At 39.0% G+C, this 26709-nt stretch overlaps 2 protein-coding genes across 8 annotated transcripts; both read left to right on the top strand.

Moving 5' to 3' along the window:
- Window positions 1-7997: 7997 nt before the first annotated feature.
- LOC133715247 (glutamate receptor 3.6-like) lies at window positions 7998-13532 on the top strand. 3 transcript variants are annotated; one of them, XM_062141688.1, is made up of 9 exons: window positions 7998-8264; window positions 8476-8567; window positions 8845-9328; window positions 9429-9704; window positions 9786-11143; window positions 11220-11497; window positions 11608-11639; window positions 11873-12279; window positions 12865-13532. In XM_062141688.1, exons 4-9 carry the CDS (start codon window positions 9440-9442, stop codon window positions 13294-13296), a joined length of 2772 nt encoding a protein of 923 aa, XP_061997672.1. In that variant the 5' UTR covers window positions 7998-8264; window positions 8476-8567; window positions 8845-9328; window positions 9429-9439; the 3' UTR covers window positions 13297-13532. The 3 variants fall into 3 exon arrangements, with proteins under 3 accessions (XP_061997672.1, XP_061997664.1, XP_061997655.1); XM_062141680.1 differs by having other exon boundaries at window positions 8837-9328; XM_062141671.1 differs by having other exon boundaries at window positions 8476-9328.
- A 6772-nt stretch (window positions 13533-20304) lies between these two features.
- LOC133715217 (glutamate receptor 3.6-like) lies at window positions 20305-24980 on the top strand. 5 transcript variants are annotated; one of them, XM_062141653.1, is made up of 8 exons: window positions 20446-20528; window positions 20690-20740; window positions 21124-21476; window positions 21675-23014; window positions 23103-23383; window positions 23544-23575; window positions 23670-24079; window positions 24252-24980. In XM_062141653.1, exons 3-8 carry the CDS (start codon window positions 21194-21196, stop codon window positions 24732-24734), a joined length of 2829 nt encoding a protein of 942 aa, XP_061997637.1. In that variant the 5' UTR covers window positions 20446-20528; window positions 20690-20740; window positions 21124-21193; the 3' UTR covers window positions 24735-24980. The 5 variants fall into 5 exon arrangements, with proteins under 5 accessions (XP_061997644.1, XP_061997629.1, XP_061997637.1 ...); XM_062141660.1 differs by lacking the exons at window positions 20446-20528; window positions 20690-20740 and adding an exon at window positions 20305-20409; XM_062141645.1 differs by lacking the exon at window positions 20690-20740 and having other exon boundaries at window positions 20389-20528.
- Window positions 24981-26709: the final 1729 nt, after the last annotated feature.

Raw genomic sequence — 26709 nt, 5'->3', positions numbered from 1 at the left:
TCGACATTTGGATACCCAGAAAAACGAATGGTGGAGATGAAATTCCTCATTACGGTGAGTTTGGTGTTTAGGGTTTTGGATTACTGTTTAAAATCTTCTAAATCGGGTTTGGGGTTTTGAAATTTCGAAATTGCGGAAAAAGGGTTTGATGTGTTGGGTTTCAAGTCTTCGATATTGGGATTAAAGGGTTTTGGGTGTAGGGTTTGTTTGAGGTATAGGGTTTGAAATTTATGATTCGAAACTTTGATCTGGGAAAAAAAAAAGATTTGGGTTTAGGGTTTCATATCTTCTGGGGTTAGGAAGTGGGTTTTGCGTTTTCTAGGTTTCATATCTTCTGGGGTTAGGACCTGGGTCTATGTTTGCTATTCTTCACTCTCTACTCTATTCTAAGGAAGCAACCCAGTAACGCTGGTTTATGCACCACGCTCTGTTACTGCCAAAGAAGCACCAACTGAATCAAATGGCTTCAATTTCGATAGACTGCTGCCCACTGCGGGTTGGGTGAGACGGGCATGGTAGCCTTCTGAAGATCAGCTCTTGTCTGTCACCAGTTTGGATGTTGTGGTGTTCATGTGCATTTTCATCTTCAAGTTCGTAATGGAGGGACTAGTAGTGTTGAAGGGTATATTGAATTTCAGTTTGATTTTGAATTGTGTTTAGTTTTTTATTTTATATTTTATTTGTTTTGGTGTGTGTGCAGTTTGAGGGTGTTTGGGTTTGCTGGGATTATTGGGGTTTTTATTCTTCTGCCAATAAATTTTCTAGGGACCCAGCTGGAGGTGGATTTTTCGGATTTGCCCAACAAGTCTTTGGACTCATTTAGTATTTCGAATGTGGATGATGGCTCAAACTGGTATGTATTTGGTTCTTATGACATGGTGGTTGAAAATTGTGGAAAATACTGAGACGAAATTGCAATGTTGAACACTGGGTGTTGTAGTCTTTGATAGTTGCATTAGCTACACTGGGTTGAGGGTCATTTATAAGCTGCATCATGTCCAATTCATGGCATTTATAAGTCGGTGAATCTTTTGGTTAAGTAAGAGTTGGTTGATTAATGAGAGGTTTGGGCTGCTTGAGCTTAGGTTGAGATTTGGGTGTAGGTCTGTGGTGAAACTTCTACTTCCACTGGCAGATTATATAGCTTATATAAATAGGATGTGCAACTCCGTGCTTGGCACCTTACTTAGAGTTTCACTTATCTATTGTGTCTGAACATTCTTAGACTCGGAGGATATTGAATTACCTGCTTGCAGATTAGTTGATCTTTACTTCAGCGTGTTCCCTTCAATGGAGTTGTGGCCGGATATATCCAAGTTCATTTTATGTTTATCATAATTATAGTAGGCATATGGTAAACCTATTATGAGGAGACCCTGACTGTTAATTTTGGTGCCCAAGGTTATGGGTTCATTTTTGTGCAGCATATATTTTCAGTGCAGTCGTCTGATGTGTTCATGAAAAAGTAGGTTGCAGATTTGGACTTTGGTGCATCTGTTGTCTTTTAATAGTTTCAAAGTTTGGATTATGGTATTGATGTGTTCATGAAAAAGTAGGTTGCAGATTTGAATTTTGGTGCGTATGAGTTGTCATTTAATAGTTTGAAACTTTGGACTATGGTATTGATGTGTTCATGAATAGGTAGGTTGAAGGTTTGGATTTTGGTGCATATGTGTTGTCATTTAAGAGTTTGAAAGTTTGGATTTTGTTACTGATCTATTCATGAAAAAGTAGGTTGAAAGTTTGGATTTGGGTGCATATATGCTGATTAATAAGTGGTCTGATGCATATTTTTGGTCATTGTTTATGTGAGTGTATAAGAAGATGGCTGAATTGAAGGCATCAAGGAAACAAGGAGCCAAAGCTACTGCTGCCACAACTGCACCAAAATCCAAAGCTGCTGCCACATTTACCTCAACAAGCACAAGGCCTCCGGCCTCAACTAAAGCATCAAAGGGCCAAGCTCCGATAGCTTCCAGATCATCTCAGAGGATCAGGGACAATTCCAAACAAGCGAGAAAATAGGAAAGAGGAACTAGAATGTCACATTAGCCCTACCATTTTTTTTTCCAACCATGTTTTGTGCAACTCGGTTGGTAGCTCTAATGCCCTTTTTGTTAATATGATTAGAGCTATTTGAAATGAAAACTTTTCAAATGTTGCAAACACATTTGGGCTGCTAAGTCTTTTGAAAATTTAAGAAATTTTCATGTTTTGTATGAATAATTGAATATTGTTTAATTTAGGGCTCTTAATTCTAAGTTCAGATGTGTTCCCTTTTACAAGTTGTGAGTTTTGAGAAGTTGTCTTCAAAAGAAAATGTTTGATGCTAAGCCATATTATAATCAAGTACATTTCAATTATGGAGTTTTATTTTTTTCAAGTGTTTGGCGGGAAAATTAAAAAAAAAATTGAAATAGGGGCTGTAATAGGGTTTCTAGGTTAGAATAGAGGCAGGGGCAATTTTGGATTTTTGCCGGATAGGTGGGGCCCACCTGATCTGACATGGCATGCCACATATGCGAGTTAACGGCTCCAATTGACGGATGCTTAACGGAATGAGCTATTAGACAAGATTTGATACCGCAGGGGTGTTTTTGATAAAATTGAAACTACAGGAACTGAATTGATTTCAAACTATAGGGTAGTAACCAGTATTTAGCCCTTTAATAAATGTATCTGAATTCTTTTTTCTTTTAGAAAAGTGGCTTCTGTGACTATACAATCCATGTCTCAAAATATCTCTAGAATCCAGATTGGATTCTAATGGGAAGTGGATATTTTTATAGGATAGCTTGCTACATGACTGGCTGTGAGCCTGTGATCATTGATCATATACATACGCATAATTATTAGATAAATAATTAGGTACTCAAAAAGGAATTTCTTGACTGAAATGCATTTAACTATTGCTCAACCACTGCTTATTATTTATAAGCTGTTGATTTCTGCAGAAAATGCTAGCTCATAAGAGCAACCTTGATGATATTGATAATCTGGGTGGACTACAAAACCACTCAACTCGACAACGAAAAGGGATCGAAGAAAGATGATTGACATATCAAATACTGCATGTGAAAGTGTGAATTGATGACCAGTTTGTCGATCTCAGTCGAAGTTTTTGTAGTCCGGCAGTCCAATATGTATAGGCTAGATGTAGTACTAATAATGAAGATTTACGCAGGAGCAAAAACCATAAATGATTAGTACTCCATATGCAGAAAGTCATATATGCAATGGTTGATGCCTCATGTGTTCCAATATTGGATGAATGATTAGATTGATGCTGCTCTCTATGCTATTCTACAGTGCTCTAATACATTATTGCTACCCTGCTAAGGCCTTAGAATTTCTTGGTTTCATAGAAATTACCCAACTGAGACCTATTGCTCTTGACCCTAAACCATCATGTGTCCATTATCAATTCATTCAGATAATAGAGTTTACCCTGCTCCTAACTAAAAAAGGTTTTATTTTACTTTTTTTTTTTTTTTTTGAGGAGATAAAGAAATTACAAAACAAAGCCCCTTGGACAGCCAAGGTTAACAGTATCTAGAAGTAAGGTGGACGAAGCCGCAGCCGGAACAGCACCAAACCAAATTTTGGGACAAGTGAGAGCATGACCCGTTGAGGCAATGGCATCCGCCACAAAGTTGGCCTCGCGAAAGACATGGGAGAAGGAAATGGTCTCGAACTTCGCAGCCAGACTAAAAATGTCTTGGATGAGGGACTTGAGTTTCCAAGGAGGGGTACAAACTTTTTTTATGCAGTTGGTAATGAGAAGAGAATCACCCTCAACTTGAATTCTTGAGACATTATGCAAAAGAGCCTGAATTCAACCATCTTTGAGCTCACAACCTTCAGCAACAGGAACTGTAGTAGCACCAAGCCGGCAGCTCCCGCCAAGAGAGGGCTACCATAAGAATCTCTGATGATGAACCGCGCAACTGCAGGGTTGCAATTCTTGACCGAACCATCAAAGTTGAGTTTGAAATAACTAGCCGGAGGAGAATTCCAATGAATAGAAGTCGTGGAGGAAGAGACTTTCTTTGCAGTGGACTGATTGTTACTCCTGAAGTTTGAACCAATAGAGGCCGCAGCAAGAGAGATGTTGTTTGGGGAAGCAGGAGTATTGTTGAAGACTAAGTTGTTCCTTGCCCCCCAAATTTGCCAACAGATTAATAAGCAGTCTTCAATTGTTGCAGGAGCTTCCTTGGTAAAGAGAGAAATGATCCAATCAGAGATATTAGAGAAGGTAGCTGGAGCAGGAAGATTAGGGACGGAGCTCCAGACACTGTTAGTGTTGTCAATTTTAATTTAGTACTCGCAAGTGCACGAATCAATTGTAGAATAAATGTGCAAGCACGAGGTCATTCCCTCAAGGACTGATTGAAACAATTTTGTTAAGACAAATGTGTTATGCTTAAGTGAAACAAACTAATTTTTATGATGTGATTGAATTTTAAATAGAAAATTAAAGAAAGAAAAACTAAAATTAAAGACAAGAATGAGCAATGAGATTCCTTAGAGTTTAAGAACATATATGAAGATGCTAAAGCATTGAATCCACCACCTAATACTCCTACCCTATCCTCTAGTTGATAACAATTGAACACCTAGATTTCATGCTAAAGATTTCCGTACATAAGCCTTATTGATCCCAGACATATGCCAAAGTTCTTCTAACCTATGAATTCCAACTTATTGATCCTGTATAGAACTCAAGTAGCCAAACTATAATTTACTCCACTTAATGATCAGGTTCAAGCAAACATGTTCAACTCCATTAAGCACAAAAGAACTAGGAAATCATGCAAACAAGAATATCGACTATGATCAAGCACTTGTATTCTCAATTCACAACTCTTTAATCACAGGATTGAATTATCTTTTGGCACCCTAGAAAATATCTACTCTTTGATCAAGCCTCATGTTCTCCAACCAAATAACTAATAAACAAAACCTAGGTCTTATTGATCCCGAGCAAAGATTTTGAATAAAAGTTCTATTGAAATGGTGATTAAGAGTTTAACATAGAAATCCAGAAATTCAATAGCAAACCAACTAAACAAATAGAATAGTCATACTAGGGGCTTCATCTCAGCCCTAGCTTAGAAGTTTAGCAATCCATAACTATGAAAAACATTACTAAAATCAAAGAAAACATGAAATAGACAATGGAAAAATTGAGGAACTCAGGTCCAGCGATGGTGAGAGCTTCTCTTCTTCTTGTTCTCTGCGGAATATGCTGCCTCTTGTGTCTCTAGACGTCTTAGGTTTCTGTCTTGTATGTCTCTTTCAATTCCTACTTGACTTGGGCTTCTTAGGTCTTCTAGTCCAACTTGGAATAGATTTCTTCTCTTCAAAGAAACTCAAGGTTATTATAGTCAACGCAAGAAATTACTCCAAATATGCCAGACACGTTCAGTCTTGTTCCATTCGAGTGCTAAGAACAACGGACTTGGGCCTCACAAGTCAGATTCCGAAAAGATATGCAAAATCCGTCAGAATCTGCCTTCTCGAACTAGGTTCACTTAAATCATCATAACTTCCTCCAGAAGAATGCGAATCCACTTCTGTAAAATTCCTCAGAAAGCTAACATCCGTATCTTTCCAGTGGTATAAGGCTCGTCTGCTAGTTCCTTGTGAGAAGGTACAGTTTAATCCTCAAAGTTGACGCACAGCAGAGACAATTCTGGACACTCAGGATAGCAAGCACCCTTTCAATCCTACGTTTGACTTTAAGCTCCAAATATTTCTTTTCTCCAATTTAACCAACAAAACACAAATACAAAGTAAATGACTCAAAAATCACAAGAACTAAGCCTAGAATTCTACATTTAAGGGTATAAAAACGTATGAAATTATAAGTCTATAAGTTAGCACAGGAACAGGAATGGAACAAATGGTTGCAATCTCCCAAATCTGTTCCACAGAAAGCACAAGAAGAGACAATAGAGTGATTATAACGAGCAATGAAAGCCCTAGTTTTCAATCTCCCCCGCCAAGCAAAAATTTTTACTTTTGGGGGAAGATTAAGTTTCCATAATTTATTCAAGAAAGTGGACTGGCTATGAAAATTAGGACTACACTGGAGCCAAGTAGCAGATTTTATGGAAAAGGCACCATCTGATGCAGGACCCCAAACAAATTCATCTTCTAATTCAGAAACAGGAATATGAATGCTAATTATATGATCAATAATATTCTGATCCAGAACTCTTGTTCCAAGATTCATTCAAATCCACAATAGCCTTAACATTATCATCCAAAAGATGGTATAAAGGGAAATCGAAAACCCAATTAAAAGTCCAGAATTTAACATCCTTACCAAAGCCAATTATCCATCGCATTCCCTGAAGGATAAGAGCACGAGAATCAAGAATACCTTTCTAGGCCATCGAATATTAGCTTCTTAAGATAAAAAAAAAAAAAAAAAAGAGTGATTTCTTAAATATTTTTTCCTAACCAAATGAACCCACCAATTTTCTTTGTCAGTTAATAATTTCCAACCAAGCTTAGCAAGAGCAGCGTTATTGAAAAAAGCAGAAGGTCTTTCAGATATAAAACAAAGAATATGCTGTCTTTTTGATATAAACACAATATCAATACAAAAACATAAAAGATGATAAATTCTTTTGATAAGACGTTATCGTCCCTATAATGAAAATGGTTGATTGTCGAGTAATGCTACATGTATCACTCAAGCCCACTATATGTAGTTATGTACTAGCCCACACAAGACTTCCATTATCACCAAAGTCTTCTAATTAACCTCCTATTATGCTTAGTTTCGTGTTTACCTCTTTCCCTCCACTTCCTCATGTTCTTGCTCCCCCACCACTGCCTGTCTCCGATAAATTCAACAGGAAATTGATCTTCCATACTGAGTCTCAGTGCCGGATGTGAGAAAGCGTATGAACCCTAGTATATTTTAGTCAAGTTGAGATCATGCACCCGTAAACAATTAACCAAACTTAATACTTTCTTATCTGTGAGAGTGGCCATCAAGTCAAGTCAAGTCAATTGAATTGTGTTGGTATTGATCGATTGCAATCGCTATTGGAAAGAGTTGTTACTAATCCACTACACGATTTTTGGAAGAGATGTGCCCGCTTAAGCTTTATTAGCTGGGAAGTGTATTCCATGCACCGTCAGTGCATGGGTACTTACAATATGAATGGATGTAATTTTTTTGATATTAAAATATATAAAGGAGTAGATTAGATGAGTGACTGTTATTTTTTTAGAGATTAAAATAACTGACAGTGCACTTGCACTGTCGGTGCATACAATCCTCTTCCTATTAGCTGATGAGAAATGAGAGGGGACTTGCATACTTTGTAATGCAATTAATATAATCCCATTTCCAAACACTTGTAAGAAGGCCATTTATATGAACAAGATAACTTAGTTAAGGATTTTCTTCATGTTGTGGAGATCCCATAATGATGTCATTCATGTTGAAATGAAGTTTGTCTTACACTTTGTGTTTTCTGTGTTTAAAACCGTGTAGAGGCCAATCAAATCATGTCGAGGCAGACTTCAAGTCTTCGATCAACACTACCAGAAAAAACCCGCCCAATGCACACAAATGAGAAATGACATTCACACATATTAGATTTTGTATGAGTAAACCGGTGATACAGACAGATTTTTGTATGAAAACAACATTCACACAGAAATCCGTGTGAAATATATTCTAAAAATGAGCCTGCGAAAATTCACACAGATTTTCGGATGAAACTCACACAGATTTCCATTATGAATTATAATAATACATAGACGTCTGTGTGCGTATGTTTCAAAAACTCACACTGATGTCCGCGTGAAAATTTATTTCCTCTACTTTTTTAAATTTTTCATAATTATCAAAATTTATCATTTAATTGTATACACCAAAATCCGTTTGAATGTTTACTTCAAAATAAAACAAAAACAAATAAATAAAATAAAATTTAATAAACTTATTATATTTGGGATATTATCTCCGGCAAACATTTTGTTTCACACAGATAACAGTGAAGTGTTTTCGATAAGTCCAATATCCTCTTCATTATCTCAAAAACACTTGCCTCTCTCTCTCTCTCTCAGACTAATCTGACATTGGAGGGAGCAATCCAAACCCAGAAGCCGCTTCCGGTTCCGCCATCGCCGGAATGAGCAGCGGTGGGGTGATTCAATGGAGGCACCACAGGAACGAGTCCAGAGAGAACCAGTGCACTTCGGCTCTGGTCAGGCATGTCAAAGCCCCTGTGCATCTGGTAAGTCTTTCTCTCCGAATTGGTTGATTGGGTTGTGGGTGGTGTTGATTTGTTTGACTTTTGTTGAAGATAGTATTTTTGGGTTGTGGTTGAGTTTTGTTGAGATCTGGGTGATTGGAGATTGTTTTGAGCAAGTTTTGATTCTCTTTCATGGTTTTGTTTCTGGGTTTTGTTTGTTGTGGCTGACTAGGCTCAGTTTTTGTTCCCTCAGTTAAATGCAGATCTGGCCAAGAAGGAGATGGCCTTATTAATCAGTGTGTGTTGAACGCAGATCAGCATCTTACCTCAGCTAATTGTTCATGGGTCAATTCACTTCCTTCTTAGATTGATTTGCTAATCTTACTGGGATTGTCTTGTAGGAATTCATTAGATGCAAACAAAGACTCAATCTCTACATAACGCAAGTTGGATCTCAAGATTATTCCTTTAAGATCTGCAGAATCACCATGAAGCTAGAACATAAAGAATAACTATGACTATAATTGGAAATAAACGGAGGGATTTAAAAATAAATATCTAAATATGAATAATACAATTCTGAAAAATAAAAGATTAATTAATTGATGGGACAGGAAAGCAGCTGCTCAGACAAGAGTGGGACCCGCATGTATCTTCACACGGACTCACTTGGTCGTTGGAATGGAGCATTGGCTACTCACTTGGTCGTTGGACACTTGGTCGTTGGAATGGAGCATTGGTGACTCACTTGGAGCATTCGCGACTCACTTGGTCGTCGGAATGGAGCATCGGCTACGCTCCGTATTACGTACGAAATTAGACAATTCACACGGTTTTCCGTATGTAATGCGCACAGAATTGCATCCGTCCGTGTGTGTTGGCTATTTTTTCTAGTAGTGCAAGATTATTGGGCAGCACTTCTTTACCAGTATTGCTGCAATATGTTGGTTCTTATATAATGACCAAGTTTGTTCATTGTGCATAACACATCCAGCTCTGGACCTGCATAGATGTAAAACACCAAAATTACACTATTTGATTCCAACTTCATCTCGTTTAGTTTCGTCCCCTTTTGTGGAGATCTTATACGTTTGGATTGAGACCATGTAAGCTTCATTCATCTTTTCGATCTTTTATGTCATTTAGCAATGTGAATTTTTTGCCAATTTTTTTATGTACTAAGCTGATTTGGTTCTGAATTTGCAGAGTGATTCACCATGAATATAGCCTTGCTTCTGCTTTTTTTGGTTTTCTGTAAGGGTTCTCATACGAGTGGACTCATTACTAATGTCACTACAAGACCTGATGTATTGAACATTGGTTCGATGTTCACTTTCGATTCTGTCATTGGGAAAATTGCAAAACTTGCCATAACACTTGCGGTTGAAGATGTCAATTCCAATCCCAACATTCTCAGTGGCACAAAGCTCTCACTCAAAATGCGTAACACCAAATCGAGTGACTTCCTCGGAATCGTTGAAGGTATGACATATATTCTTTAGTCTTTCAACTTGTCATGTATTAGAATGACTGCATGTTTAACTTCTCATGTTTTGTTTGCAGCTTTGCAGTTTATGGAGAATGACACAGTGGCCATAATTGGCCCCCAATTCTCAGCTACAGCTCATGTTATCTCACACATAGCAAATGAGCTCCAAGTGCCTTTGTTATCATTTGCAGCAACAGATCCTACTCTATCTCCTGTTCAGTTCCCTTTCTTGGTTCGAACAACGCGAAGCGATCTATTTCAGATGACAGCAGTGGTAGACCTTGTTGTTCACTTCGAGTGGAAAGATGTCATAGCAATATATGTAGATGACGATTTTGGGAGAAATGCTATTGCTTCCTTGGGTGATAAGCTAGCCGAAAAGCGCTGCAAGATTTCATACAAAGTGCCTTTGACTCCGACAGCAACAAAAGATGAGATAAGAAAGGCACTGATCAGTGTGTCTACAATGGAGTCTAGGATTCTGATCCTGCACATTTATACTAGTTGGGGTCTGCAAGTACTTGAAGAAGCGCAGGAGCAGAAGATGATGGATAGTGGATATGTGTGGATTGCTACTGATTGGTTCTCCACCATTTTAGATACAGATCCTTCTCTCCCTCTAGTGCAAACAAACAACATCCAAGGCGTTCTCACTTTCCGAATGTACACACCCGATTCACAACTCAAGACGGAATTCAAGCCGAGATGGAGCAACTTGACTAGGGCAAGAAAATTACTTAATAACACTTCTTTTGGGTTAAATACATATGGCCTATACGCGTATGATTCGGTGTTGCTTCTTGCTCAAGCAATCGAATCATTTTTCGCTAATGGGTGGAACATTTCCTTTTCAAATCACACAAATTTGAGGGAGTTAAGTGGTGGAAAGTTGAATCTTGATGCTTTGAACATTTTCAATGGAGGCAGGCAATTGCTCAAAAGCATTTTAGAGGTTAACACGACTGGCTTAACAGGGCCAATTAAGTTTGATGCAGATGGGAACTTACTCAATCCTGCATTTGAAGTCATCAATGTGATTGGCACAGGGACTAGAACTATTGGCTATTGGTCTAATTCCTCTGGCTTAAATGTTCTTCCTCCAGAAAAGCTCCAAATGAACATGCAAACTAATGGCTCCAGCGCCGGTACTCAAAAACTGTACAGTGTGATCTGGCCTGGACAAACAACTGAGAAGCCTCGCGGATGGGTTTTCCCTTACAATGGCAGAAAGCTCAGGATTGGAGTCCCCCATCGAGTCAGCTACCCCGAGTTTGTGGGTATAAAAGGCACTGATTTCACTGGTTACTGCATTGAGGTCTTTCAAGCTGCATTAAATGAGTTACCATATGGTGTACCATACAAGTATGTCCCTTTTGGAGATGGTACCCAAAACCCAGAAAACAATGACCTTCTGCACAGAATCCAAATTGGGGTCAGTATAAATAGTACTTGGACTTTTTGCTTAACATGGTATGTTCTTTTAATTCGATTTTCATATCTTTGTGCAGGAGTTTGATGCTGTAGTAGGAGATATTACAATCACTACTAACAGAACAAAGATGGTGGATTTTACTCAACCTTATATTGAGTCTGGGCTAGTTGTGGTTGCTCCAATAAGGAAGATGAACTCTAGTGCTTGGGCTTTTCTGAGACCCTTTACTCCAATGATGTGGGGTGTTACTGGTGTTTTCTTCCTAGTTGTGGGAGCAGTTGTTTGGATTTTGGAGCGCAGGACTAATGAGGATTTTAGGGGGCCTCCCAGAAGACAATTTGTCACAATTATTTGGTAAGTGGTTAAGTCCATATATCCAAATACAAAATATCAAATGCAATTTAGGATTTTGTAAGCTTGAATTATCTAATTCTTGCTCTTTTTTTTTTTTTTGGGTTTTTCAGGTTTAGCTTTTCGACTTTGTTCTTCTCCCAGAGTAAGTGAAATGGCTTGTACTATAGTTAATTATGTAGCCATACCACTTGATTCGAATAATGTTTTCTTTCCAGATATTCGACATCAAATTATATTGTGAGATTGTCAATCTGCCAATTTGTCACATAATTAATCGATGGTTAGATTGATAGTTTAGACGGTCTGGCAACAAAACATTTTGTATATGGGTGAATCTTGTTTATATAACTTCCCTTTTTCATGGTGTTTATGCAGAAGAGAAAATGGGCAGCACACTTGGTCGCTTTGTGCTAATCATATGGCTATTTGTAGTACTAATACTCAACTCCAGCTACACTGCAAGCTTGACTTCGATACTCACAGTGGAGCAACTTTCTTCCCCTGTGAAAGGGATTGAAAGTTTAGCAATTGGCAGTGATCCAATTGGTTTTCTAAAGAATTCCTTTTCTGAAGCTTACTTAACCGACGAGCTAAACATACATCATAGCAGACTTGTTCCCCTTAACTCGCCGGAAGATTATGAGAAGGCCTTGAAGAAAGGTCCTAGTGCAGGTGGTGTTGCTGCAGTGATTGATGAGCGTGCTTACATGGAGCTCTTCCTCTCTAGTCGATGTGGATATAGTATTGTTGGTCAAGAGTTCACTAAAATGGGTTGGGGATTTGTAAGTATCTTCATGTAACCTTTCATGTTCTTTGTTAATTTTATTTAAATTTCTTATCAAACCTCGTAGGTAGGTAGTGGTTTTAAGTGAAGCGATTTTGTCCAATGCACCAACAAATTTTTGTTATAAAAAATACTAAATGGATTTTGAAGCGTCTGTCTTATTAAACCATAAAAAATGCTTCTATAACTCATAAAACACTTTTAACTATTTTTGTCAAATTTTTCAAAAAACTCCTCTAATACTTCTAAAAGCCACTATCAAACAACTTTTATGAACAATAATTCTTATAACCTGAAGAAAACATAGTGTATTTGTATTTGAGAGCCAAGATTAAAATAGAAAATGCATCTTTGAAGCTCATGGGAACTATGTTGTACCCTTAGGCCCCTTTTGACCCAAAAAACTAGGAATGCCTCATTTGTAATTCTTGTCTTTAAGTTTCATTTGTGATAAACCGATCTTGGTTCTACACATTGTGTATCTAAATCTTTAGTCATATAATAATCAAATTATCTCGGAAGAGAATATTACCCGTATTTTTCTAAAAATGCTAGATTGAATGCATGTTTTTGGTTTCATTAGGCCTTTTCAAGGGACTCGCCATTGGCAATCGACATGTCGACCGCCATATTGAAGCTATCGGAGAACGGAAACCTCCAAAAGATTCATGACAAGTGGCTAATGAAAAGTGCATGCAGTGCAGAAGGATCAAAACAAGCAGTAGACCGCCTTCAGCTAAAGAGCTTTTGGGGCCTCTTTCTACTAAGCGGCATTGCTTGCTTTCTTGCTCTTCTTCTTCATGTTCTTCGCATGGTTCGACAGTACTACCGGCATGCAGATTCCGACATCGAGAGCTCGCAATCCACAGGACGACTGAAGTCGTTTGTTTCTTTTGTAAATCAGAGGGAACAAGAAGTGAAGAGCCGTTCCAAGAGAAGAAGGACTGATAATAAAGCCTCAAATAAGATAGCGCATGATCAAGAATGCAGTAGCGATGGTTTGGATGAAAGTTAAGCTTGACTAGGTAGACGAGTTCTTTACTGCTTAGCAGTAAAGCCTGAATATGTATACCTCAAATTTCATGCATATGTACGTACTATACCTTAAATTTCATGCAACTTTTATCACAGAATAATATATAGTTTGGCCTTTGGGTAGATGTAATCATATGTGAAATACAAAACTAATCACCTGATGTTGTTATCTAAATGAAATCTTAATCTATGTCAATCAGGGTTAAGTACCATGTGTGTAGAAGTAATTTCTGTGTTAAACTGTTAATCTCTTGGCCGGTCTCCTACACTTATAATCTCAACACGTTGAAACAAATCCTTCGTGGGCAACAAGTCACCTATGGGCTATGGAATGGACTGACCTATGCATTTGGAGTATTGGACTGGACTTTGGGAACGGATAGGAAGTGGACAATATGAACTGGATTGGACTATTGGATCCAAAACTAATTCAAACAATACCCAACTAAGAAGAAGGACAAACTTTAACACATTACCTACTATTTCAAAACTGTACTTTTGCTAGTGCTACCATCGGATCCTGAGCTGATGAAATTACATACTTTCTGTACGCACAATCCTTCGCAACGATGTGGTTGCATGATTAGGGAAGTCGTCTGAGCAAGTTTCGAACCGCTATAAACTCTTGTGAGAAGTTTAATTGGTGTCGAAAAATAGTTTTGTCTTTCACTAGATCTCATTCATATCATGTCATCAATAATATTGATTCGTACATCTAAGATCCCATTTCAATATAACTGAACAATCCAAAAAAGAATTATACCAACCAACCCATTTGGCAAGCCTTGAAAATGACTAAATTGGCACATATTTACGGTCAAGAATATTCTAAACTATATCCATGGTAATAACACATCCATATCTGTGTATGTACAACATTCGATGTACCCATTCATGGTTTATAGTTGCTATCTTACCAAATAAGTTATGTCCTATATTGAAACAAGTCGCTATACAAAACGGGCCCTATGGACCCCTATGCCCTATGGCTTCCAGGAAAATCCAATTGAAATGAAAACACACCCCATTATATGGTGCACAATTCTAAAGTGGTCCTAGTTCGTCCGATCATGGACCACCAATGGTCATTGAGTTATATATGAACCGTTCGACGCTTAACTCATCATGTTTTCAAAAATATCATTTAACTCACTCACTTTTAAATTCGTCTTTCACTTAACTCACTTTTGTTAAATCTACAATTAGAAGTAGTTAAAGTTAAGGGAATATTTGTCTAAATACTAAAAAATGCATTTCCAACTTCAAATTTTTTTAATCTGAAGAAAAAAATGACAAATATTTTTTTTTTTCAAAATAAATTTCAATATTTTTAACAAAATTCTTTTTTTCATTAGAAATTTTCATAATTATAAAAAAGTTGAAAAAAAAATCTAATGTTTTTATAAAAAAAAAATTTCAAGTTGGAAATGTATTTTTAAGTGTTTATACAAATATACCTTCAACTTTAACGGCTTCTAACATGAGATTTAATGACAATGAGTTAAGTTTAAAATACTGTTAAATGTGAGTGAGTTCAGTGATATTTTTGCAAAGTCAGTAAATTAAGTATCGAACATGTCAAAATTTAGTGATTATTCGTGATTTTTCTCCCTCTATAAATCTTTTTTTTTTGGGGGGTGGGGGGAAAGCTCTGGCTATACAGATTTAAAAACGTGCCCTGTGGACCATTTCTTTTGGTCCCTAAGGTCATCTTCAATAAGGAGGTCCAAGGGGCCAACTCCTAAAATATAGCATTTTTTTCATCTCCAATAACAAATTATAAAAGGGCTATAGGGCTGCTAAGGCCATCTCCAACCCTGGGCTAAGGGGTTGGTATAGCCCAAAAAACACCATTTTCCATCTCCAACCCAAGGCTATGCTATAACAAAAACTGATTTGGGGGGCTAAAAGGGCTAAGGGCTGGGCTAAACATAGCCCTTTGTTTAGCCCTTGGGCTTCTTCTTCGTGGGGACCACGCTGGTGGCCCAAAATTCTGATCAACAAAACCAATGGCTGAGATTAAAGGACAAACAATAAAATAACATGATATTTAAACTTATAGCCCTAAGGGTTGGAGATGGTAGAAATTATAGCCCTTACTATTTACATGAATAGTGATTATCGGGGGCTGAAATTTAGCCGGGGGGCTATTTAAGCCCCCCACAGCTGGAGATGGCCTAAGAGGGCCAAGTTTAGCCCTTTGGCTAGCCCAGTCCAAACTGGTGGTCCCACCATCTACCAAAACGTGGAGAATTATGGGCTGATAGAGGAAGACCAGAAAATGACCATGTGGCAGCTTGCCATTGGTTGAAATGGAACCAATTTGATTCCCAACGGTCAAATGTGCTTCAATGGTTATCAATTAAACCTTGATTCACATAATTGCAAATCAATAGCGAATATTATATGGCTGTTATTTACACAACGGTTAGTTGCTTTTTTATTTTTTATTTTTTCAAATGTGCATCAATGGCTATCAATAACATAGATACCTCATCCAAATATATACTTTAAAAAAATTAATTTTTGTCTCACAAATTAATTTTGGTCTAAATTAAAATATTATTATAATACAATAAAATGATAAATTTGAAAAACATAATTTAAAACTATAAAATAATTGCAAGGGCTAAAATTTAGCCCTGCCTTACTGGAGATGGTTCACTATTTCATGAATAAACCGTGACCACTTACCCAATTTTAGCCCAAAAATTGCCCACTTACTCCACAAAGAGTTTTTTAACCCCATTTACTCAATCTAACAGTGTTTGACAGTTTTGCCCCCTATTATTTAACTCTCTCCTCCCCCTTCGTCTTCAATCTATTGCACTTTCCTCCCCCTTCACCGATTTCAGTCTCAGTCTCTCTCTCTCAACTCATCTCAGTCTCTCTCTCTCTCTCCATGTCTGCAGATCGGAAAATGGGTTTGGTTTGTCAAAATCGAGGGAGAGCCAAGCAGATTAGCGGCGAGCGTTTTTCCTATGCTTGCTGCCTTTCTCGCTCTGTCTTGTTCAGTACGGCTTCAAATTCGAAATCAAGCAGCCGCAGTCCAGTTCGACGACGGTGGAAGAGATCAAGTCGGGTCGCCGACGGCGGAGGGTCTGCTAGAGCAAGATCTAATGGAGGTATTCCTAGGCGGCGACGGAGGAATTTTACGCCGGTGGCAGGGATGGCTGCAAACAATGTGTGGCGGTGGCCGGCTGGGTAGATTTGGTGACCTGTTTTGGGTGCCCAGAGTAATCTGGGTTACCCGGATGGCTCGGTGTTGGGCTGATGTCATCAAGATAGTTTCTGGGCTGTTTTTTTTTTTTTTTTTGGAAAATTTGGCAGAAGGATATAAGGAAAGAAGAAAGAAGAATGGAAAAAAAACTTCATTGAGTAGTTATACATGTCTATTGCGGGGCAATAATATGAGTATTGGGGGGCAATAATATGCGTATAAATTGATCAATTGTGACTGTAGTGTATTCATTTTGGTTTTGGGAGTTTATGCAATTCACTGGAGGGCAATAATATGATTAATGGAGGCAATAATATGATTATTGGGAGGTAATAATATGATTATTGGGAGGCAATAATATGGTTACTGGGGAGCAATAATATGGTTACTGAGGGGCAATAATATGGTTACTGAGTATTATTATGGGGCAATAAATTCAGACGCCGGAATCCGGTCACTAGTTCGGTAGCCGGATTCCGGTGACCGGTCGCCGAATTCCGGTCATCGGTTGCCGGAGTCCGGTCACAGGACGCCGGAGTCCGGTCACCGGTCCCCGGAGACCACGGCAGGCCACTGGTCACTGGAGCACAGCAAGGTGGAGGATGACTTCTCTCTCTAAGTGAGAAAGAAGGAGAGGGCAAAAAAGTCCCAAAAAAAATAAAAAGAATTAAATGGGTATTAGGGAAATAATCCCTTAGAGTGTTTTAGGTAAATGTGGTTAAAAAACTGTTAGTGGATCAAGTGGGCAATTTTTAAGCTAAAATTGGGTAAATGATCATTTCCCTTAAAAAATAATATTTCTGGGGCTAAATTATAGCCCTGGCCCCAGTATAGCCCTCTCCTACTGGAGATGGCCTAAAGTCCTACGGACCTTAGAGCAAGTCCACCGGTCTTGCTTTTCCCGGGCTCCAGCAAGGAAAACTAATGTGGTGACCAGCCACAAGGAATTTTGACCTTCCACCAGTCTTGCTTTGCCCGGGCTCCAGCAAGGAAAACTGATGTGGTGACCAGCCACAAGGAATTTTGACCTTCCACCGGTCTTGCTTTGCCCAGCCAATTGTTGGCTTTTCTTGACTGAGGCAAAAAAAAAGGCAACAGCTTGACTTTTTTCTTGACTGGGTTTGAGGGGCTGCCAGCTCAGCCCAAGGATTCACGTGGGCGACGTCATCACAGCACCCTCCACTGAGACGCCGTGAAGGCAGTGACTGGCTCACGAACGCATGACGCGTGGAGCCGCAAAGGCAGCTCGACTGACGCCACAGAGCAGCCGGACGATTTGCTCCGCTGGGTTGCTTCGATCTCGACCTGGGGGTAGCGTCTGGGCGGGCTGACTCCACAGAGCGACCGGACGAGGTGAGGCGACCTCGGGGGAGCCGGGTCCGTGGACGGAGGACGCCGGAGGAGGGAGAAAAAGGCGGGTCGGGTCTGACGAAACCCGCCCGGTCTGGGGCGTGCGAGAGAGAGAGAACCGGAGGGGGGAAATGAAAAAAAGAAAAAATTTCGTCCTTTGAGGCAAAACAGAATTTTTTTTTTTGCTATTTATAGAAAATTTTCAGATTTTAAAAATTCATAATAAATTCATACGAACTCCGAATATTGCGTTCCATATAAACACAAGATTGTATCGACAAGCTCTACAACTTTCATGAATGAAGTTTTTCCAAATTCCGAACGTATAAAAAGTCAATTTTCACGACCCCCTAAATAACGTTTGTTTCGAAAATAAAAATCGATTAGAAACCGAATTTCTCGTACAACAACTAAATAACGTTGTATTGTACTTATTCCTAGTTTTTTATTTATGTAAGAAAAAATCGATGAACAGTGAAAAATGAACAGTCTTGACTGGTCAAGAAAAAAAAAACGGGTGGAAACTCATGTCCAGTGGCAGTGAACAGTTACTTGACTGGTCGACGCCTTGACTTAATTTTCGATCTTGACATTTCTTGACTACGGGTGAACTTGCTCTTATAGCCTTACTGCAATGACCACAGACGCTAACACCGGGTGCACTTCTGAAGTGGTCCTAGTGCGTCCGTACACCACTTCCAGAGTGAATAAAATCAAACCAAAGTTAGACAACACATTTGCTCCATTGGGCACCAGTCCTATATATTTAGCTCAATTTCAGTTGGAGTTGCTCAAAGCTGGCAGTTGGACAGTTCCACTAGCCTATTGGATTGGACCACTGCTCCTTTCTTGTCCCTTTCCTCAACACCCATGTCGATAATTAGAAAAAAAAATATACACTAGACTTGTACATCGAATTTGATTGTAAGTTCGGTTCGGTTTGGTTTAGCTCGTTTGCTCAAACTCATTTAAAATGGGTAAAATGTTTTTTAATAAAGAATTTTTGATGTAACCAGAAAGTAAAAGGTAATGTAGTAACTAGTAAGTACCAAGTAGTATTCTGTTTTTGCTCCCGACAAAATACTAAGTGATAGATTCTTGTAGGCTTCTGTTCCTTAAATGCCAAAGAATATTTAAGAAGAAAAAATAAAATGTCAGAGTAACAATCATTTCATCCATTTGGAATAAATTCAGGAACATCAAACTCGATATACTAGAGTGTGTTATATGGTAACAATTGTCACAAACATGTAAAATCAACCAAAAGGCCAAACAACTCAATCCACTCCTATTGAACAACTCAATACATCCCCATCGATTGACCAGAAAAGCATGAATAAATCTAAAATGCAGATCCCCAAATTCGAGGGATGAAAAACAAGCCCAGATAAGGAGAATAAAATCAACCAAAAGTAATCAAACAAATTGAAGGATCTCAAATCTCACACTGGAAATCGCCCAAACCAAAACCAACCAAAGCGTCGACGGTGAACTTGTTGCAACTGAAAATTGTGCGACGGTCTAAGCTGCAAGTTTGGGTCGTGAGAGTGAAGAACAGTAGAGATAGAGGGAAGGAAAAGAGGAGCTGTAGACCATTAGATGTAAGTTGGACACGTGTCGTCATCTAGTAGAAAGCTCAGGTAGCTCAGGTGTTTAATGTGCTCAAAAGATGATCCTCTCCTAACTGAATAACTGTAGAAAAATGGTACCGACCAACTCATTTGGTACGCTTTGAAAATGACTAAACTGACACTTATTTACGGTCGAGAACATGATGTGCAATTTATTTCATTCTAAATTACTTTAATGGTAATAACTCACCCATGTCTGTGTATGCTATAGGGCAAAGATGTACTCATTCATGGTTATAGTATGCAATTTATTTCTCTCTGAACTACACACCATGGATGTTCTCATTCATGGTTTATAGTTGCTGGCTTACCACCTAAGCTGTGTCCTACTTTGAAACAAATGGCCATACATGCATATTAAAAAAAACGTGCCCTATGGACCATTTCTTTTGGTCCCTAAAGTCCTACGGACCTTATAGCCTTACTGCAATGATAACAAAAACGAATAGAAGTGGGTCCTAGTGCGTCCGTACACCACAGAATTTTCGGTGAATAAAATCAAACCGAAAATAGACAGCACATTTGCTCCATTGGGCACCAGTCCTATGTATTGGCTCCCTTTCAGTTGGAATTACTCAAACTCATTTAAAATAGCTAAAATGTTTTTTAATAAAGAGTTTTTGATGTAACCAGAAAGTAAAAAGTAAAAAGTAACGTAGTAACTAGCAAGTACCAAGTAGTGTTCTGTTTTTGCTCCCGACAAAATACTCAATCTCGACTCTTGTAGGGCTTTTGTTTTGTTCCTTAAATGCCAAGGAATATTTAAGAAGAAAATGTCAAGTGTAACAATCATTTCATCCATTTAGTGATGAGAGAAGTCTGCACCTCTCAACTTGGGTGCTCATCTTCATCTCATGGAACCAGATACTCTAAAAAGAGTGTCTCTTTCTGGGTATTTATCATATTAATTTCCCAGCACATATTAAACGCATGGCAGTTATTGTATTGTTAAGAATCTTTCATCCTCATCATACTTGACCAATTCCCAAACTCTCTAGTATTATTGCTCAGGTGGGCGTGTGAAAGCATGAACTCTTTAATGGATGCTTCTAAATTCTAGCTTTTTGCTTTTATAAATTCCCTACTTTTTGCCTTATGAGATATTGTCATCCTCTTTAGGAGACCCGGCTGTTTGCCAATTTCTGATTCGAATTAATTGGCCTTGGTTTTAGGGAATGAGTTTTCTTCTACTGGGTTTTGAGTTCAAGTCCCAGTTTGCTCTGGTACTATAAAGCTTCTCACTACTTATTTTCCTGTTCAATGAGTTTTTTACCCTTTTCTTGATCCTCTTTTACTGTTCAACCTCTATTCATTTTCCCCAAAAAAATCTCTTTCCTCAGTGGCCGCTATTTCCTTATAATATTGATTGATTGATTGTTTTGTCTTCTCCATTTGGCTCTTCTGAGCTCAACCCACCAATTGCTATTTTGCTATCTCTTTATCTGTGTTTCATGAATAGAGATTTTCATTCTCTGTGAACCCTTTTATTTCTCTACTTCTTGTGGAGTTTATGTTGGATAAAATTCCTTGGAGCCATTTGTTTCTTTCATATGGGTGAAATTTTGAAGTTGCTTGCTTATTTTGAGTTGTTTCTTAACTCTGGCAGGGCTTGGATTTAAAGCTCAGTTGAATCTATCACTGTCTGGGAAGCTGGGTTGGTGAAAGTTGGGGAGTTCATGAGTGGACAATTCACCATGAATATAGCTTGGCTCCTGCTGTTGATGGTTTTCTTTAATGGGTTTGCCTCACATGGAGCTACCACCAACATCTCTACAAGACCAGAAGAAGTAAATGTTGGGGCTATGCTTGCTTTGAATACCATTGTTGGCAAAGTTGCCAAGGTGGCAATAGAAGCTGCTGTTGAAGATGTGAATTCTGATCCTTCTGTTCTCAATGGAACCAAGATGAGAGTTACAATGCAGAATTCAAATTACAGTGGATTTCTGGGCATAATTGAGGGTATGTATGACTTTATTTTTCAACTTTTTTCTTTGATGTATCATATAGAATGATTGGATAGATTAATAAAGTTTGGTTCTTATTCATATGAGCGTATGCATGACTTTGTTTTCGTACCTTTTTCTTTGATGTATCATATAGAATGAGGGATAGATTAATAAAGTTGAATTGGTTCTTTGTTCATATGATTCACTACAGCTTTACGATTCATGGAGAAGGACACAGTGGCCATAATTGGACCCCAGAATACTGTAACGGCTCATGCAGTATCTCACATTGCAAATGAACTGCAAACTCCTCTGTTGTCATTTGCAGTAACAGATCCCGCCCTGTCTTCACTTCAGTTCCCATATTTTGTTAGGACTACTCAGAACGATTTGTTTCAGATGGCTGCAATAGCCGATATGGTTGAGCACTATGAATGGAGTGAGGTAATTGCAATCTATGTTGATGATGATTTAGGGAGAAATGGGATTGCAGCATTAGGGGATTTGCTTGCTGAGAAACGTTCTAAGATCTCATACAAAGCACCTCTGGTTCTTGATCCTACTCGGAATAACATCACTGATGTACTGATTAAAGTGTCTTTAACTGAGTCTAGGATTATTGTTCTTCATGTTTATCCAGGTTGGGGCCCTGAGGTGCTTAGTGTGGCCAATTATCTTGGCATGATGGGAACAGGGTTTGTTTGGATAGCTACTCATTGGCTTTCTAGTTATATAGATTCCACCATTCCCCTCCCTATGAGTACTTTGGATAATATGCAAGGAGTTCTAACATTGCGCATGTACACGCCAGATACAGAACAGAAAAGAAAATTTGTTTCGAGGTGGAGCAACTTGACTAGTGGTAACCAAATTGGGTTGAATGCTTTCGGTCTCTATGCTTATGACTCTGTATGGTTGCTTGCTCATGCACTTGATGCCTTTTTTGATCAAGGGGGAAACATTTCATTCTCAAATGATTCAAGGTTGACTCAGATGCCCAGAGGGGACCTAAATCTTGAATATCTGAATATATTTGATGGAGGGAGCTTGTTACTTCGTAACATATTTGGAGTTAATATGACTGGCACAACTGGCTCGTTTAAGTATACTCCAGATAGGGACCTCATTCGTCCTGCTTATGAAATCATAAATGTGATTGGCACTGGGGTTAGGAGGATTGGTTATTGGTCTAACCATTCTGGTTTATCAGTTAAGCCTCCAGAAACATTTTACACAACCCCACCAAATCGTTCTAGTCCGAACCAAAGCCTTTACAGTGTGATTTGGCCTGGAGAGACGGCACAGAAGCCTCGTGGTTGGGTTTTCCCAAACAATGGAAAGCATTTGAAGATTGCAGTCCCAAACCGTGCTAGTTTCCGTGAATTTGTATCATATACACGAAGCAATGACATACCCACTGGGTACTGCATTGATGTTTTTACTGCTGCATTGAGCTTGTTGCCCTATGCTATTCCCTACAAATTTTTTCCTATTGGTGATGGTAAAAGAAATCCAAGTGGCACTGACCTTGTGCACACAATCCAAACGGGTGTGAGTATCACATACAGAGAACAACATTTCTTTATAAATTTCTGAAGGTGAATGCTTTTTCTGATTCCCCGTTTCTTGTTCTATATAGGAATATGATGCAGTAGTAGGTGATATTGTAATCACCACCAACAGAACCAGGATGGCAGATTTTACGCAGCCATACATCGAATCTGGGCTAGTAGTAGTTGCACCTGTTAAGACGACATTGAATTCAAATCCTTGGGCATTTCTGAGGCCATTCAATAAAATGATGTGGGCTGTCACTGCTGCCTTCTTTCTCATTGTTGGAACAGTTGTTTGGATATTAGAGCATCGACTGAATGATGAATTTCGGGGCCCTCCTAGAAGACAACTCGTCACTATTCTTTGGTGAGTAACTATGCTTATTGATTGGATGTTGACAACTTCTCAATTTTTACCTTGCCCAAATGCATCTAGATAATAATGTCTTTCAATTGGTGTAACTACTCTGATAATGTCTGTTTGTGGTCAAAATCCCACAACCATTGTGCTTTCATTTAATTTGCAGGTTTAGCTTTTCAACTTGGTTCTTTGCCCATAGTAAGTCAATTTTCACCAAGTTCAGTCTTTTGGTTTATAACTGTATAAGACCTTCGGTTGATGCTTAGCACTTTATTATGGTTGTGGTATGTAGGAGAAAATACAGTCAGCACCCTGGGTCGCCTAGTACTAATCATATGGCTATTTGTGGTTCTTATCATCAACTCAAGCTATACTGCAAGTTTGACCTCAATCCTAACGGTGCAAAAGCTTTCTTCCTCCATCAAAGGCATTGAAACTTTGCTCGAAAACAAGGACCCCATTGGTTACCAACAGGGTTCATTTGCCAGGTATTATCTCATTGAGGAACTCCACATTGACAGTTCCAGACTCGTGCCACTCGTCATGCCCGAAGATTATGTGAGAGCCTTAAAAGCTGGTCCGCATAAAGAAGGTGGTGTTGCCGCAGTGATTGATGAGCGTGCATACATGGAGCTATTCCTCTCAAGCCGATGCGATTTCAGCATTGTAGGTCAAGAATTTACCAAAACCGGATGGGGATTTGTAAGTTTCTCCATTGTGTATGACTATTAATCTAGACTGCATAATAAATGATTCAGCACTGACAGTTAGTTACATTATATGTAAGACCGTCTGTTTATCTTCACAGACCTGATACCTAACTATCAGATTCTTAATTCTCATAGTTTATAACATCATGTTCATTCGAAATCAGGCTTTCCCAAGGGACTCGCCTCTATCAGTGGACCTGTCAACTGCTCTGTTGAAGCTGTCGGATAATGGGGATCTACAGAGGATCCATGACAAATGGCTTCTCAGAAGTCCTTGTACTTTACAAGGAGCAAAGCTAGAAGTGGACAGGCTTGAACTTAGAAGCTTCTCGGCCCTTTTTATTATCTGTGGCGGAGCTTGTTTGGTTGCTCTCATTATATATTTCAGCATGATGTGTTACCAGTTCACCAAGCGGTACACTGACAGTTTGTCTTCTTCCGGGAGCTCCACATCTCGGCGTCTTCAGACCTTTCTCACATTTGTTGACGAGAAGGAAGAAGTACAAAGCCGATCCAAAAGGAGGAGCATGGAGAAGATGTCAAACCGAAGTGCGGGTGAAGATGACTCGTCAAACAGTTCCAAAAGAAGACATATAGATCAGTACTCATGTGCAAGCAGAAGTTTTGAAGATAGTAACAATGCCTGATCAGGACAATCCCAATTCCCAATAACTTCATGCGTCTTTTGCTATTGATGAGTTAGGTTAGAAGCATATGCATACACAGCTCATGTCATTATATTGATGCTGCATTACTTTAGGGGAATGCTCTGGCAAGCTCTGTAGTAAAGTTGGTGCAAAATGGCATGACATTCAGTAACTTATTTATACGAACATCAAAGTCACTAATTACTTTTGTTACTAATGTATTAGTATACAATTGTTTTATATTAACTGCCGAGGCATCTCCAGCCCCTCTCAGATGGACTCAGAACATGATCGATTAACAGGGCTAACTAAATAAATCAAATCAGGATTAACAAGTATCCAACACGAACTTGAAACAGCACACCCTAATATGACAGTGATTTGATGAAAGCATTTATAAGGATCATGGGATGTGAATTATTTACAGACATCTACACATACAAGGGCACCCCTACACACAAGCATTATTTATTTCAACATAACTTGGGCAATTAGAGGCCCGAGGACTCATTGGCAGTGCTTTTGAAATGCTTCTGAAACCATTCCTCTTCTGTACAATGTTTGCACCCAAACTTTGTATACTTGAATCAGCAGTTTTAAGAACCGACTTGCAAAGTAGCCATGATATCCTTCGGGCCTACTAGGACCAGTTTCCTGAAACAGCCACCATAAAACAAGAGTTAAAATCACTCATAACGACACATAAAAATAAGGGCAAAATACTGTTTAGTCCTTGAAGTATGCATTCGTCCTCGTTTCAGTCAGTGCCTTTCTAATTTAATCCCAAAAGTCCCTGAACTCAAAATTTTTAGTCTAACCGGTCCATTCCCTCCATTTCCTCCGGTTGCTCGATGACGTGTTAGTTATGTACTTGCCAGCTCAGCGCCACGTAAGACACGGAACTTGTAAAATGACGAGAATGCCCCTCTCTCTCTCTCTCTCTCTCTCTCTCTCTCTCTCTCTCTCTCTCTCTCTCTCTCTCTCTCTCTCTCTCTCTCTCTCTCTCTCTCTCTAGCCGGTCTCTACCTCTCTCCACAGACGCCGGCTTTCTCTCTCACCGGTCTCTCTAGTCTTCTTCGTCAACGACGTTCTCACTGGTGATAGTGACGGCGATGAGAGCCTCCTAACCGGTGCCTTCTTCTGCAACCGGACGACGGGGAGCCAGCGACAACTCAAACCCCGCAGCTTCTCAAGATTGAAGAGCAGATTGGTAAGGCTTTAAGGCGGTGGAAAGACGAGTGCTCCATGAATCACCATCCATGATTTTATATCTAAGAATTTTATCTGGATTTTTTGAATTGCTTTGCTCCGATCTCTCGGATTCAGAAAGCCAAAAAAATTCAATTTAGGTACTTGCGAGTTTATTAAATCATCAACGAATTTGTGAAATGAGTGATTTTTGGTTTATGTATTAGGGTATTTGCGAGGAAGAAGAAATGTGTGGTGAAATGGGCAGAGTGAAAGCAAAAGGTTACTGGGGGCAATAGGAATTTTACAGCTCTTTCTCTTTGTTTGTTATTCTGTCTCAAAAGGCCGATGTCCCTTTTTTTTTTTTTGGTAAAATGGGGCAAAAGGCCCAGAAGGAAAGAAAAAAGAAACAAAATAAGAAGATTTTACCAGGGGCAATAGACGTCTATTGAGGGACAATAGACATCTGTAAAAGGTCTATTGATGGACAATGGATGTCTATTGGGGGGCAATAAATGTTCTGAATAGATGTAATCTCTTCTTTTCTTTCTTTAATCAAAATTTTATTTGTCTAATCTTATAGAGATTAGTTTCCATTTCGGTGACCGAAAGTTCTATTGGAGGGCAATAGATGTGTATTGGGGGGGCAATACATGTTTATTCAGGGGGGGACAGTAAATATTTCCGGTCCCATATGAGACCTCCAACAACCTCTTTAGAGACTTCTGGCGAGGTTTCATAAACCTCTATTGCCCCCAAATAAACCTCTATTGGGGGGCAATAGAGG

Source organism: Rosa rugosa, chromosome 1 (genome assembly GCF_958449725.1).
Source record: "Rosa rugosa chromosome 1, drRosRugo1.1, whole genome shotgun sequence".
NCBI classification, from domain to species: Eukaryota; Viridiplantae; Streptophyta; class Magnoliopsida; order Rosales; family Rosaceae; genus Rosa; species Rosa rugosa.
This window is presented reverse-complemented; position numbering and strand designations above follow the sequence as displayed.

What these genes read in the sequence shown, in the direction of transcription:
- LOC133715247 (XM_062141688.1), top strand. Translation starts at nt 9,440, where the DNA reads ATGAATATAGCCTTGCTTCTGCTTTTTTTGGTTTTCTGTAAGGGTTCT. An exon ending in CTTCCTCGGAATCGTTGAAG is followed by an intron (nt 9,705 to 9,785) that starts GTATGACATATA and finishes TTTTGTTTGCAG; the next exon opens with CTTTGCAGTTTATGGAGAAT. An exon ending in GACTTTGTTCTTCTCCCAGA is followed by an intron (nt 11,640 to 11,872) that starts GTAAGTGAAATG and finishes GTGTTTATGCAG; the next exon opens with AAGAGAAAATGGGCAGCACA.
- LOC133715217 (XM_062141660.1), top strand. Translation starts at nt 21,194, where the DNA reads ATGAGTGGACAATTCACCATGAATATAGCTTGGCTCCTGCTGTTGATG. An exon ending in AACTTGGTTCTTTGCCCATA is followed by an intron (nt 23,576 to 23,669) that starts GTAAGTCAATTT and finishes TGTGGTATGTAG; the next exon opens with GAGAAAATACAGTCAGCACC. An exon ending in CCAAAACCGGATGGGGATTT is followed by an intron (nt 24,080 to 24,251) that starts GTAAGTTTCTCC and finishes ATTCGAAATCAG; the next exon opens with GCTTTCCCAAGGGACTCGCC.